Genomic DNA, 16,041 nt, shown 5'->3' on the forward strand with positions numbered 1-16,041 from the left:
GGGCAAAATCAAGGCCCCCATGGTGAGGGAGGGAGTGGGGCAAAGACGGGGACTGAGGTGGGCCATAGGACAGAGCCACAGGCAGCTTCTCCAGGGGATCAGTGTCCTGCGCTTGAACTAAAGCCTGTTGAATGAGCTTTAGTTCAAGTGCCGCCACTGCCATTTTTAAGCGCTAGAATGCTGAACTGGGGAGGTGCCAGGCAGGGCGAGGGTAGATATGGGTTGCCTGTTGTGGGCTCAGGCCTCTCTGCTCTGCTGCCTTTGCCCTGGGAGCCCCGTGCTGGCTGCGCACCCCCTGCCTGCCCAGCAGCAGAAGGTACAGCTCACTACCCCCACTGCTGCAGGGTGAGCAGGGGTTGCACAGATGGTGTAGAACTCCCAAGGGAGAGGCAGCATAGCTGAGAATCCCAAACACACAGCAAGCAGGCCACATCTGCCCCGCACACAAACCTGGTGGGGCATATGCCCCCCCCCCATGTCACCCTCAGGGGGTGCACACTACAGCAGGGAGCCACACCTCCTCTTCCAACCCCACCCCCCCACCATGGCTCTGTCCCACTCCCCACCCCAGCCCCTGGGTCCCATTCACTGCCCTGGCTGGGCAATGACCCCATCCCCAGCCCATGCCCCGCCATCATTGCAGAGGCCTTGATCTGTGCCCCCATGCTTCTTCCCACTCCATGCCCCTTCCCCTCCACAGACTTACCCACAGGGCGCTGCTCTCCACACTGCCTGGCTCCATTTATGGCCATGCGTGGAGCTGCACGCATGCACACGGCATCTTAGATCCCCAGCCAGAAGGCATATTATATTTAATTGGTGAACATCAGCTACACTGGCCAAAAGCAGCCAATAATGTTAATTTTCTTTTTTTCGGTGCTGACCCAATATGCAACTGATATATCGGTGCACCTCTACCAAAAGGTGTTTTTTTTTAGGATGCAGCACGCTATGCTACCTCTGTACCTCATCATGGCTTAAGAGGATAAACTTGTGTATCAGCTTTTGTATTTCTCCCTCTCCCCTGTAGGGAGCTACACAGCACTGCTACATCTATAGCACAAGATGAACAAGAGCTGTGTGCCACCAGTGTGGACTGGGAATCATCATTTGTAATTAGGGCACAGAAACAAGGGAGGGGAGTGGGGAAGGGAGGCTGGAGAAAGAAAGGGAAGCAACTGAGGAGGAGGGAAACGTGGAAGGAGAATGAAGACAGAAAGGGAAGAGAATTCAGAAGCCCCCTCAAGGGCTGTTCCACAAAGCTAGGCCCTCATCTGGACCACGACGACTCGTACTTTTCACCTGTCAGCTGGAGCGACTAACACTGCCGTTGTTAACTAAAACAATTGGAAATGCTAAGCATTAGAATAGCTCAGAACAGTTAACACAGTAATCATGCATCCGCTAAACAAGGTGGTAGCAGAAAAGTTCGAGACCTCAAATGAGCAGTCGTGAACTGGACAAAGTGTTGTCAAGTAGCTATGGAAAGGTAGGTCATACTTATAGTTTGATCTACTGAGCTTCTCTACAAAAATGCAAATGAAGTTTACATGTCACCCATGTTTGAACACAAATTAGAAATGAAACAGGACAAATATTTTTAATATGCCAAAGTCCTTCCCAGGATCCTCTCTCACAGACAGCAGAGAATCTTACCTTTGTGGCACATGCTACAAAAGCTTTACTTTTAACAGTTATATATTTAAGCAAATCTTAGGTCAGCCTTTGAGTTCTAACACGTTGTGAGGTGCATCAAAGTCAGATTTAAAGTTCAAAAACTCACTCAGATGGGTAAGAGAGCAAAGGAGCACTAGAAGCTGTCACGTGGTGGGGTCCCTAGGGATAGCCGTTGTGCCCCTAGGGTCCTGTGACCATGCCAGCTTCGCCGTATGGGAGCCTTCTATTCTCACCTGCCACATCTTGATGGTTAAGATAATACATGGTAGATAGGAAGGCTGCCCTCAAATTGCTATGCAGTCACAGTCCTGGTGGAACACACTAAACAGTGTGGGTTCTCAGACCTCTTGCTGGGTCCCACTCTAGGTAAGTGCCTCGTGGGGCACCCCAAGCCTTATGAGCTAGATGCACGACTCCAAAACCACCCCTTTACCACGGCCCATGCCTCGCAGATGGTATGCAGACGTTGTCTCTAGTGATGAGGCCTCAGTTTAGTTCGGCCTCTTGTTGTCCCTGGACTCTTAGCCTCAGTAATTGTGCCCTCTGGTGCTGGGGTCTCCTCACCCCTTGTCGGCGCGCCCTCTGGTGCTGGGGCTCTGCACCATAATGTGCCCCAATGAAGACACCTCCTCCCCAATAGCCTCAGCCCATTCCATCAGATTAAAAGCAACAACATAAATATGAGCCCCTGGGCTATAACGTAACAGCAACCATAACGCAGGAGGTCATACTCGCTCCCTTTAAGAGGGCCAGTTTCTCCCTCAACAGTGTGTCCCTCCTAGCCCCAGATATTTTAGAAGTTCCTAGGCCTCATTAGTCTCACCAGCAGCAACACAGGCACCCAGGTATCACCGTGGAGCTTTTCTGCATGAACGCCACTCCCCCTGGCAGCTGCCAGAGCACTAACTGCCTTCTGTCCCAGCCCTTGGGCTTATATGGACCCAAGGCCCTCTTCTGGTCAGTTGACTAGGTACATGTGCCTTCTTCTGGTCAGTTGACTAGGTACATGTGCAGACTAATTCCCTCATTAGCCTACTGCCACAGCAAAAGTGCACCTATGGGGGTTCTGCCTGGCTCCTAGGGCCCTCTTTCTAGGCAGTTTCTGTCCTTAAAGGAGCAGGCATCTTTGTGCCCTGCGACAGAAGCATGGAGGTTTTTAAAATCTCAGAAAGATTATAAGCAGATGTTGAACCAAGGACACCTTGCAGGAGTAGATGGAAGACAAGATAAACTGCTTCCCTGGTCATGGATTGTAACACCATTGTAAGATGACTATACCGGCCACTGGGTAATACAGAAACCTTTTAAAAGCCAACTGAGATGTAGGCTAATGTTTTCAAAAGTGATTAATAGTGAAAAGCAAGTGAAGAACACATCCAAAAAAGTAGTTAGTTACCTGTTTAAGGGGGTGTCTGTAGGTCCCTCATCACCTCAACATTTTTCTCCATGAAAGAAGGGTAAGAGAGCAAACAAGGTGGAACTTCTACAGCACTTTACAAATAACCCTCATAACTGCACTTCTGAAGAAGGTATTAGCCTCATTTTACCAAGGGGTAAGTCAAAATACTGAGTTATTAAGTACCTTGATGAAAGTTGCAGCAATCTGTGCTAGAGGCAGAATCAAAATTGAAGCTATTGGTTCCCAGATCTGTGCTCAGTGAGTGATTGTGGCTCGGTACCAGATTCTGTAATGTGAATGAAGGTTTAAACAAGATCTCAAAGGACACATGAAGTAGCAGTTTTGTACCCTTGTGTGCCAAAAATATTTTTAAAATTAACAGGATAGTCCAAAGTTAACATTGCTAAAGAGCAAACACAATTTTTCCTGGGGGAAGGGGGCAAAAAATCAGAAAAGCTAACCAGGCTGAGAGTTGTCCTTTTCCGGAGTCTGCCTAAACAGAAAAGTCTCCCAAGGCCAACCATTAAACCCAAGCACAAAATGATGTTTTCCATCACAAGTAAGCCTTACTTTTAAATTATGATTACAGTGCCCTACAGCTTGGTGGATTATAGAACAAGTAGTCACCCAAACACAATTCAATCCTTGAGCCTTGTCCAACATCTCTACAGACATTTGTAAGGCAGTTTAAAACATGATACACACTGGAATTTTAGCTACATTAGAGGCTCCTAGATTGGGAATGGGGATTGACAGGCAGGTACTTTTAAATGTGAAGCAAACACAAACCATACACTTCGTAAAGAATATTTAAGTGCACAGCTTTTATTCCTCAAGCACCTTAAACCATTTTTCTTAAAGTGCTCCCATCTGAGAGCACCTCTGAAAAGCAAACATGTTGATCCATCACAACAGTCTTGTAAACACAGTTTGGCCTTTTATCAGCTCTTGCAACATCAGTTAGCACTAAAGCAATCACTACACCAGAGTGCTTTATGAAACCCTTAACCTGAAACAGGTGTCAAGGTCAGTTCTCATGCATGCTGTCCCTGATGTTCTATGAAATCTATGTCCCAGTACAGCGGTCTTCAACCTTTTTAAACAAATGTACCCCTTCCATCTTAAAGTTTCAGCTCATGTACCCCTTTATATTTTTTTCCGGTTTTTAAGGGGGGGGGGTGAAACAGAACAAGGCCCCATGATGAGAGAGAGAGTGGGGCTGGGGCTAGGTGGGGCAGGCACTGCACAGCTGAGGCAGAGTAGGGGACATGGCTCCTACTGCTGCACACACCCTGGGAAGGCATGGGGGAACATGTGCCCCCAAATCTGCACTCAGGGCAGGGCTGCACCAGGGCTGGGCTGGGCTGGGCTGTGCTTGGGAGGGGGGCTACAGGAGGGGCTGCAGCCCTCCAAAATTCATCATAGCCTCCCTACCCCCTCTCCCAGCACTACCACTGCCTGCCCCAAGTGCAGCCCAATCCAACAATCCCTGCTGGGAACAGCCCCCGCCCACAGCAGCAACTCACCTTCACGCCGCATGTAGATCTGGGGACCCATGCCCCCCCATATGCTTCTGGGGCGCACACAACAGCAGAAGCCACACTCCTCCCTGCCCCACCCCCATGCAGCGCAATCCCATGGCCCATTCTAGCTGGGCAGGCCCTGCCTCACCATCTGCCTCCCCATGCCCTTTCCCTCACAACAGACTTACCAGCCAGACCCAGCTGCTCTCCACACTGCCAGGCTGTGCTCCTGGCCACCTGTGTGCTGCGCTGCAGCTGCACGCACACACATAGCATTTACTGGCCACATTATCAGCCACATCAGCCAAAAAAAATCCAATTGCTGACACAGTCAATTTTCCTTATATTGGTGCCTATCCGATACTGGACTAATGTATCAGTGCACCTCTGATTTTTTCCTCACTCGTTCTGCATATCCCCTATGACCTTTATGACCAAGGGTTACACGTACCCCCAGTTGACAACCACGGTCCTACTATAATCACAAATCACAGAGGTCCCATTGCTTTCCTCTCCCCATGCTAAGAGTCCTGACACTGAATGCAGTGCCCTACTGGATGTTTTCAGAGAAGCAGAAATGCTTGTCTGAAATTAAATGGTATGTTATTGGGCTAATTCCAAATTTGACGTGTTTAGTGGGGACTCCACATACTTACATTTAGTTGTTAGGCAACTTTCATTTTAACACCACCAATCATCTTATAGCATCAGTTGCTTTTGGAGGATTTCACTACCACTGTGCCCCTCATTTTCTGCAATGTTACTCCATTTCTTCTGGCTCTACCACACTACTCTGTAAGAATGCACCTTAGAGGGTAGATAGCTCCCCAGAGTACAACCCCTACAAGATATCATTCAAGCCAAAGTCTTAAGAGCTATTCCATCTTCATTGATGCCCATCGTGTCCCAAGTTCTCTGCCAATTCAAAGTTCTTTGAAGTAGAATCATGTGTTTTGTACATCAGGCATATTCTGGGTACTTCACAAATGAATACTATCACCCCTCTGCAGGCAGTCGCATAGGTTGCAAATATCTGCAATCCATGGAGCGAAAAAATTAAGTAATTGCTTTAAGTCTAACCCATATAGCACAACAATTGCTTTCAAACCTAATTCTTCTAAATGGTAGCTTCCTATACTACCAACTGCTATGCAAGAAATAAAATCTAGACCACACTGAAAGTGCTCTGTGAGATTTGTAGCATACAAGCATTTGTGAATAAAATATTGGTAGATGAAAATAAGTGTTGTGTTGTAGATTTGCAGCCTATTGTCATTGCTATCACTAGACAGCCTGATATACAGGGCTATTTAAAAAAATAAACCTCAAGGTCACTTGTGTTAAGAACTGCATGTCACAGATGCAAGAAAAAAACTTAACATTTTATTCAACACTAATTTCATACAATTCAGTTACACATGAATAGTAACCATAAGATTATACAATACACTGCACTGTAAAATATCCATCAAGTCATATTAGGCTGATGTATTTATTTCAGAAGCTATCAATCAAAATTTTGCAGTCTTAAATTCAATAGTACCATTCAGTTAATGATTGCTATAAAGCACAAATATTTGGTAATTTAAGAATCTAACTGTATAGTTATGCAACAGTATTTGGCCACCCTTTGCAGCATGAACAGAGATCTAAACTAATGTTTCACTTATGAAACAGGTTTTTATTTGATTAAATGCTCCTTTTCAACTACATGACCTGTTCTGAAACAGTTCCAAATTGTCAACAACTAATACACATAAGACAGAAAGAGACAAAATGCTAGGGGTACACTGATAAAGACTTTTTGGGCCGATACTGATGGCTGATTATTAATGACCCATATCGGCCAATACCGATCCAATTGCTGATATACAGCCCGGCAGCTTGGAGAGCAGTGTCCAGTTGGTAAGTCTGTTGGGGGGGGAAGACATGGAAGGGAGGGGAGGGAAGAGGCGCCCCCCCCATAATAAAGGCCCCCATGCTGACGGAGGGAGTAGGGCTGTGGCTGGGGCAGGCGCTGCCTAGGTGGGGTGGGGCTGGGTAGGGTGCAGGACACAGCCGCAAGCAGCTCTCCCAGGGGGTGCAGGCAGCTCCTGCCACTGCGCACACCCCTGGGGGAGGCACGGGGGCATGTGCTCCCCAATCTATAGGCAGGGAGAGGGTGGGCTGGGCTGGGGCTGTGCTAGGAGGTGGGGTATGGCGAATTCTGGGGTGGCCACAGCGTATCCTGTAGCTCTGCTCCCAGTACCCGCCCCAAGCACAGCCCCAGTCCAGCCCCTCCACTCTAGAAAGAAGCTGGAGCTGCCCCTGGTCCCAGCCCACAGTGGCAGCCCACCCTTGCCCCCATACACAGATCCCTCATGCCCCCCATACTTCCCCCAGGATGTGCACAGTAGGGGGAGCTGCTCTCCCCACTTTGCACACCCCCAAACGAACCACTTGCAGCTCTGTCCTGCACCTCTCTCCGCCCCAGCTGGGCAGCACCTGCCCCTGCTCTAGCCCCACTCCCTCCTTCACTGTGAGGGCCTCTATCTGCCTTCCCCCTGTCTCTTCCCTCCAGCAGACTTACCAGCCAGACACTGCTCCCCAAGATGCCGGGCTGGCCATGCGCATGCTGAAGCTGCTCATGCGTGCACACAAATGACATTCGTCTGTAACATTATTGGTCACATCAGCCAAAAAAAGCTGATTGCCAATAATGTAAATTTTCCTTTCATCAGCACTGATACGATATGGACCAACGTATCTCTCTGATGTATGGCACCTCTACAAGATACCAGTCACAGGAGATCCTCCTACACAAAAAATGAATATATAGAACGAAAAATACTTGCTTATAAAACCTAAATTAAGGAAAAAGGTACTGATAAAAAAAATTAAATTCTGCTACCACTAAAATCAATGGGAGTTTTGTCACTGATGCCAACTGAAGTAGGATCAGTACCTATCTTTTGGCAAACACTTATCTGGTAAGATAATATTATTGGTAAAATTGATAGCTTCCAGATTTGACTCAAAATGTTTCATGCTCATTACAAAAAGTCAAAAAAAACTTCTCCGATGGGAAGCTCTTTAGAAAGTAAATCCATTTATTTACACATTTTATTTTTACGAGCCAAACATTCGTTTTAAGAGAATTCTTAATTTTATGTCATCTTGAACTAGATTTGCTGCAGCAGCATCATGATTTGGACAAGTCCACAAAAGCAAAGACAAATCTCAGTTGAGGATACAACTCCTCAACTTTGTCCTACATCCACAAAGGTATTTGAGTACTGAATTTGTTGCGATTTCAGTGGGTGTTTGATGCCCAAATAAGTTTGTGAATCAGGGACTTTGACAACTGTGCAGAAGTACAGACTGGAATGGAAAAGAGCGCGCCAAATCAAAAAGAAAAATACATCTTTGTATAGTAAATATAAAGTTATCCTTGAAAAGAAGTGCCAGCCAATGATGCATACCTATAGCATTTAAGCTTTTATTTACAATACAACTAACACCTAGCTTTCCTGAAAAATATGCAAGCCAACTGCATAGGAAGTATAACCTCGCATGCAAGTTAAAGAATGCACTCTTTTACATTCAAATCAAAACACAAATTTCTTTGTTGTTGAGAATTTGGGCCCTGGGTTCCAGCAACTGTAAACAATCTGATACAGTAGTCTCTGTTCCCAAATCTGCTGAGAGCTCTATGACATCTAGTTCTCAGATAGCTGCAGTATTGACAGGACTCAGTTTCATGCTGCTTTTCAAAATTCTGAAGACAGCAATCAAACTGAGAAATAGTATTATTCTGCTTCTACTTGGTACTATGATTATCTGAAGAGGCAGATACTAGAGCTATTCCTATAGGAAATAAACCCCCAAACCCAGAAAGCAAGCTCCGTTGATCAGCGAGAGAAGGATGCATCAAACCACCACAATGCAGAGATGATAAGAAAGATAAGCCACATTCAAGGGGTCGAAAGATGGTTTTCTTGTAAGAATCTCAGAATTCTCTTAGTAGCTGGGCATTCACCTGCTACCACATTCTTTTCTGTATTATTTTCTAGATAGTGGGTGTATTCATTTTACACACCAGTATTACAATATAAGGCACAAACAAGTCCTTGATCCCAGAACACCTTCACTCTTCCTTTCTTTACTGTATCAAAGCAAGCAAAATGTTTACTTTAGAGTGTGGCAAGGATTTCTTAGGGTGAAGTTTTTATTGGACCAGCTAGCTGAGACAAAGTTAGACAAGCTTTCAAATGCAATATATTCTTCCTCAGGTGTCTTCAGAGCAGGGGTGGGCAATTATTTTGGGTGGTGGTCTATTTAATGAGTTTTGGTGAGCTGTCTAGGGCCGCACCCATAAAATGTTTCAGATCTCATTTTACCAACATTATAGATAAAACCAAATCATGTATTAAAAATCAAACATCTATTCTAACGTATTTTAATTTCATTTAAAAAATATTTTTTCTTCTGATTTATGTTTTTTTGAGCAATGTACATAAAGGTGATTGCCCATGGTCCAGGCCAGCATGCACAGCTTCCTGGTGGGACTGCTCCCACTGCTCCAGCAGCTGCCCAGGCACTGCTCAGCTCTCCCCATCTCCAGTGGTTCCTCCTCCTCCTACCCCTGCTGCACCACTCCAGGTGGAAGGAGAGCTGTAGCCAGGCAGTCCTTGCCCCAGTACATGGGGCTCTAACTCCAGCTCCTGGCTGCTTTCTACCTACCCAACATGATGAGCAGTCACCTTTGGGTGGAAAGCAGCTGGGAGCTGGAGCTAGAGCCCCACATACTGGGACAGGAGTCACCTCAATGCAGCTTCTCCCTCCACCTGGAGCTGTGCAGCAGGGGCAGGAGGAGGAGGAACCACTGGAGGTGGGAAGAGCAGAGCAATACCCAAGCACCTGCAGCAGCAATGGGAGCAGCCCCATTAAGAATCTGTGCATGCTGGCCAAGGCCAAGGCAATGCCATCAGCGTGTGTGGATGGGAGGATGGTGCAGGCTGCCCCAGGCAGGAGTGGGTATGGCTCAGCCCCATGCAGAGCACCACTGGGGCAGCCACAGGGTGAATACAATCAATCGGTAGGCCAGATCCAGCCCACAGGCCAGATTTTTCCCACCCCAGCTTTAGTTTATTTCAATTTAAGACTTCATCGCGTACACACTATTTCCCTTGTCAATACAAATCCATAAGATACTCTTATTAAGGAATGACCTAACAGCTTTCTTTTAAGGTTGTATCAAGTCAACAGCTTCTTTGGCTCAAACAGGAAAAAAAAAAAAAAAAAAGAGTCAATCTGTCAAACAGTTATATGAATGGTCTAGTCTAGTATGTTACAAAAATCCATGCTGGCTTAGGGGTTGCCAAGTTTCAGACTAATTAAAACTAAAACTGTTATCTGCACTTCTAAAAGATGCTTAGAATGGAAATGGCAGTTGATCGCTATGTAATAAGCGGTCAAGTAACTAATATTTATTTAATGACTGACAGGTAGAAGAGTTCAAGTACTGATTTTTGCCTTCGAAATAGACATGAAATCAAACGTTTTCCTTTAGCAAGGATTTTAATGTAGCACCCTTAAACCCACAAGTTCTTTGCTCATCACCATTTCAGAACAACTCAGAAGTAGCAATTGGTATCTTATTTCCATGCAGATTCATAGAGGACAGAGTCTTTTTATATTCTGTAGAAAGTAGTTTGCACACTGTGATTTAGGGGAAAAAACATAGTTGTTTTAATTATAGTCAATTTTATTAGACTTTAAATCCTTAGCTTATTAACCTATAGGACTCCTATGAAGTGAAACTGTAACTGAAAAGAACTAACACTAATAATGCCACAGGTGGGACAGAAAGAAGATCACCACAGTTAGCTTCAGGAAGAGTAGGGAAGTCAGCTAAGGAGTTCTGTCTGTTGAACTCTGGAAGGAACTAGTCCCCTTCCATGTACATTTAAAAAAGACTAAAAGATCTCACAAAACAAAACCCAGACTGAATGACTGGGGTCACTGTAGACAAATTTTAATCAAATTACTGACAGCCAGCTTGTTTCTGATTTTCTTGGAGCAGAAAAATAAGGACATTCTGAACCCACTGCTCATCAACAATTTACATTTCAACCAATTTAACCTCTGTCAAGGACTGATCATTAGGCAGTAAAGATATGAAAATTGGGTGGCAGGAATCAAAACAGAAGCTCAACAACAATTTTAGAACACAGAAGCTGATAAATCTCTTCTCTAAATCCTCTTGCCCTCTAACCATTACTGTCAGATACCCTCTAAACAAGCATTGGACTGAAGCAGCAACCACAAGAGCTCCTGAGTACAAGTAAGAGCAGTAAAGTCCAGCACAACACAAAAAGCAGGAAGGGAGAAAAACATTATACTTCCCCTGTGCAGCCAACCTGTAAAGTAGAATGTCTATAAGGGATCAGTTTAAGTTACCTTCACCCCTTTTCATGTTCAGACCTCTAGCAAGCATGGCACCACCACTTCCTGCTTTACCAAGGAACCTCTGTGCTCCTTTGGGTATGAGATCAGATGGAAGCCCCTCTCCTTATCTCTCTTTCCAATTCACCAGAAAAGACCAGCCTCATCCAAGAGCTGAGAACTGTAGTCAAAACAATTTTCTTTAAATATGAATCAGAGCAGTTGAGATACTAGAAGAAGGAGAGATAAACCCATCATTGCCACACCTGCTTTATAGAAAGATTTGGCCTGCAGGCCAGATCTGTATCAGCCAGAGCACCTTTATCCAGCCTGCAGTGCTACCTGTGGATCTCAGACTGGACCTATACACTATGTGCAACATGCCCTGCCCAGCCCAGCATGTCGCATGCATTGGCCCTATCCCTGGCCCCAGCCCTGCATGCAGAAAATCAGAATCTGAAACAGACTCTACATGACATGGCATGGGCAGTCTCTGCATGGCATATGGCGGATCAGGGAGGAGATAGGCAGCAGATATCAGAAACCAAAGCAACAAAATTAGACAGAGAACACATGGAAAAAAGAGCAGCAGATAAGGTAGAGAGCACAGGCCTGGGAGCAAAAAGCAGACCTGAGCAGGCAGGGGATCTGAGTGGCACTTGGGGTAGGTACAGGGCTAATCTATGCTATGCCTGCCAAAAAAGTTGGCCCTCGCTGCTCATACATCACTCAAATTTACTGTCCAAAATGACTGAGAGAGGAGATCAGCAGTGGGACTTTCTGTCCCTTTAGCTTGTAAAATTAAGCCTGAATTACACTGCCTATTACAGACTCTGGGTCTTGGAACTTTTGATACGCTTCTGGGCACAGCTGCAGAGAAGATGGCCAGCCAGAATATTCCCCAGGAATCTGTCAGATTGGGTTGGCTAGGCAGCACTCGCCCCTCTAAATCCAAAGCTCTCTCAAGACTGAACTCAGGCAGGCTGGTAAACTCTGCCCCTTGACTGCCTGTTCTTCATCCGGTCTGGGCTGGGCAGGTGGCTTACCACCGTATGAGTGTCTCAAACTTACTGACTCCAAGATAAACATGGGCCGACAATGGGAGGTCATGGTTGACAGGGCTAACCGGACCTTGTCATGCATCCACAGGTGCATCTTAAGTAGAGCCAGGGAGGTGATCCTCCCCCTCTACGCGACGCTGGTCAGGCCACAGCTGGAGAACTGCATCCAGTTCTGTGTGCCCCATTTCAGAAGGGATGCGGACAACATTGAGAGGGTCCAGAGGAGGGCCACCCGCATGATCCTGGGACTACAGGGCAGACCCTACATTGAAAGACCGCGGGACCTAAACATATTCAGCCTTCACAAGAGAAGGCTGAGTGGGGACCTGGTGACTGTCTATAAACTCACTAGGGGGGACCAGAAAGGTTTAGGGGAGACACTGTTTCCCCTAGCATCCCTTGGCATGACAAGGAACAATGGACACAAATTATTAGAGAGCAGATTTAGATTAGACATCTGCTAGAAGCTGGAACCAACTTCCAAGGGAAGTGGTGCTGGCTCCTACCCTGGGGATCTTTAAGAAGAGGCTTGATGACTACCTGGCTGGACTCATTTGAGTCCAGTCTTTTCTCCCGCCCAGGCGGGGGGTCGGACTTGAAGATCTACAAAGGTCCCTTCCGACCCTACTTCTATGTTTCTATGAAGAGTCCCGAATCCCTTAGCCTTTCCTTGTACAGCTCGCCACGCTGATCATACAGGTGGGCCCTTCTCTGAACTCTCTCATTAGGGCCTTCCGGAGGTCCAGTCAATTTCATCCCTGCCTCAACCACCCCAGACCAGGGCTCCCCCGACTTGCTCTTAAAAGACCCCCAGGATGTTGAGCCAGCTGACCTGCTGTCTGTTGTGCCTCACCACACCCCTTCTCAGCAAGAAGTTCTCCTTAGCATACAGCCTTGTCTGAGCCAAGGGACCAGCCTGGCCCTGCCCGCCACACCTGCAGGGGCTCCCAGGTCAGGCTCAGAGACAGCTCAGCCCTGGACCAGGTGGCTTCACCAGCCCCACGTCCTTCCTCAGCGTGGGGTCAGGCCAGAGCTCGCCTCGGCGGGCTGCACTCTGCAGGTGCCCCCGCTGGGCCAGCCCAGGGCCCAGTCAGGCTCTGCACTCGCCTCACTGTCCCCACCGCCACCGCTGCTCTGGCCCCCGCAGGGTGACCTGTCCTGCTCCCACTGCCTGCAGCCCGGCCCCGAGCCCCGCATCTCCCCGCTGCGTCTCCAAAAAGGGTCACCTCCGCCCTAGCCCGGCCCGCGGCGCCCCCTCACCCGCGGACTCCCCCGTGTTGATCCAGTCCGGGTTCGCCAGGCTCGCGATGGCGAAGATGTCGGCGGCCAGGAAGAGGCATCCTGAGATGATGGTCAGTTTGTCCATCTCCTCCGGCTCCGGCGGCTCCCGGCTCCGGCCTCCGCCCGGCTGCCGCAGCGGGCCCGGGCCGGGGGCTCCTCACCGCCGCGGCTCCATGGAACCCCCGTTCCCGCTCTCCCCTGGGCAGCAGCTCCACGACGGAGCCCCCCGGACAGCGCCGGAAGCGAACCCGAGGGCAGCAGCGCGGCCCGGAAGCGAAACCCACTCTCCTTCACACTCGGCCCAGACGGGGCGGGGCTTGCAGCGGAGTGGGTGGGGCCTCCACGGAGACAGGGCGGGAGATCCCGGGAGGCTGGAGAGGGCTTCTCAGGGAGGGGGCGGGGCCTATGCGGGCGTGGGCGGGGCCTCTTCCTGGTGGGCAGAGCTGTCGTGGGGTGGGCGGGGCGTGTGCTCAAGGGGCGGAGCGGAGACGGGCGGGGCGTCTCGGCGGGGCGCCGCGGGTTGGCTGAGCCCTGGAGCTCCCAGGGCTCCCATTGGCTGGAAGGTAGCGTCGCTGCGGGGTGGGTTCTAACATGGAGATCCCTCACTGGGGGCGGGGCTGTGCCTCAGCCTGGGGCCGGACCCTGGGCTAGGAGCTGCCCCAGAGCTCCGGCCGTCGGCACTCTGCAGGGTTCAGTCCTGTGGTAGCGCGTTGCGTTGCCCCTTTACTGCCCTCCCTGCACTCCTGCCCCAGGGGCTGAGCCTCAGTCACAGCTCCTACTGCCCATGTGAGGAATATAGGGGCTGGAGACGACAGCGCTAGGACCCGCGCTTGTGACTCTGGATACTAGAGAGGAATGAGAATTTGCTATTGTCCGCATGTGGCGGGGACAACGTTAGACCAAGCAACATGGTCAAGAACTGTTTCCTGGGTCCCAGCGGTCAGTGAAAAGCACAAAGAGCCCAGCAAAGTGCTGAATATGGAAGTACCAAGTGACAGACCGGGGTAAGCAACCCCCACTGCGTGGCGCACACAGGCAGTTCGCCTCGTGCGTGCTCCTCGGAGCAGATAGCGGGGAAGGGGCTGGGCCTGTGCTGCCACAACAAGGATTGGGCCCCCCATGGCCCCTGCCGTCCAGCCCTGGCATGCCAACATCTTACAAACTGAGGTTGCTGGTGCTTTTGGCTCTGCCCAGAAACGTTGCCGACCCCTGTGATAGACCAAGAGGGAAGGCCAAGAAAGGACAATTAGATCCATGAAAGGATGACATGAAAATAAGAAATGCAACGGTGCCCAAATGGTGTGGGGCAAATGAGTTAAAGCTGCCAAGCAACCCTGAAAGAGGGTTAGGCTGAAGAAAAGGAGTGGTAGAGAAAGACATGTCATCACAATTGCATAAGAAGTCTATGGAGGCGCAAGTTGAATTACTTGAATAAGGAGTCGTTGCAATAATAATCCTGCCTGCCCCAAATCCTATTCTTCTAAATCCTCATGTCAGTCTCTACCACTCTCATTGTGTGACTTTGGGTAAGTCACTGTGCTTCAGTATGCACAAGTGTATTATCATTATAGGGATAAAAATAGGGCTATTGGGAGGAGTAACATTTGTGTTTGGAAGCAAACCTAATTAACCTTGACTGGAAGAGTCATCCAAATATATTGACTATTAAATACAAGGTTTTTTTCCCAGTAACCTCATCAAAATAGAAACTTTAGAACAACCGAACTTTCCAAAGACTGCATACATCCCAGGCTTGGCTGCACTGTCATCTTACTGGTTACTTGTGCCTTAGGGGTTTTTGGTGATATTTTTTTACTGCCTTGACTCTATAGTTGGGTTCCTGGACCATCACAGCGACAATAACATTCCAACCCTACCTGTGCCTTAGTTATTCTTCCAGTGATGCAAGAATGCTGAGCAGGGAGGTTAAAGCGTTCTGCCACCGGTCTGGGTGTTTTTCTGCAGCTGTTGTCAAATTGGTCTTCATTCATTCTTTCAAACTGGAATCACCCCATCTGTTAAGTGTAAAAAGCAGAGGGGCACTGTAAGTAGGTATATGACACTGATAGATTTGCAGGTGAATAAACTTCAGATGTTACAATCCAGGTCATTTGGTCCAGTGATGATATGGTCTGTATTGATGTTGGAGGACAGAAGGCATGTGGGTCCATTGCAAGGCCTGGTGCCTTGATGAGAGTGGGCGTTAGGTAGGCTGTTGCTTAAAAGGCACTGTTTAAGAGTGGGAGGGGCAGCCTGTAAGCCAGGACAAATTTGTCCCCCATGACCACTTTGAGACAGTCATCCTTTTCCAAGATGGGTTAGAAGTCATTTTCAATCAGGGTGTCATAGCACCCTATGCTGCCTTGCGATCCTTTCAAGGGTGTTGTGGAGTTAGTTCTGTTAGGTTTACAATGTTAGTTCTGTTAGGTTTACAAACATAATTTACAAGATAAACCCAGAGATTTCAAATATAAATCCATAGTTGTGGTCCGAGTTCTTTGCAATAGAAAAAAATGGTTTATTATTTTTCTGTCATCAAAAAGAGAGTGAAAACTAAGAGCTGGCACTTTCCAAGTGGTGCTTCCAGTCTATGCAGGAGTGCCTCAAGTCGATCAAGGGATGCCTAACTTTAAAAAGGTTGAAAAACAGTGTTTCAAGGTGTTCAAGCCAGTGG

The 16,041-nt window shown here is 48.1% G+C and overlaps 1 protein-coding gene across 2 annotated transcripts in view; it reads right to left on the reverse strand.

Annotated features, from left to right (window-relative positions):
* The window catches only part of CUNH16orf52 (chromosome unknown C16orf52 homolog), a 48,283-nt gene extending 34,649 nt beyond the window's left edge, over window positions 1–13,634 (reverse strand). The window contains exon 1 of one of the 2 annotated variants that reach the window (XM_019542235.1): window positions 13,347–13,634. In XM_019542235.1, the coding sequence (XP_019397780.1) occupies window positions 13,347–13,452 (106 nt within the window). In that variant the 5' untranslated portion in view covers window positions 13,453–13,634. The remainder of the gene's footprint in view (window positions 1–13,346) is intronic. The other variant, XM_019542236.1, reaches the window with a different exon arrangement.
* Between the last annotated feature and the right edge of the window lie 2,407 nt (window positions 13,635–16,041).

Source organism: Crocodylus porosus, unplaced genomic scaffold, assembly GCF_001723895.1.
Source record: "Crocodylus porosus isolate Cpor-Errol unplaced genomic scaffold, CroPor_comp1, whole genome shotgun sequence".
Taxonomy (NCBI): Eukaryota; Metazoa; Chordata; order Crocodylia; family Crocodylidae; genus Crocodylus; species Crocodylus porosus.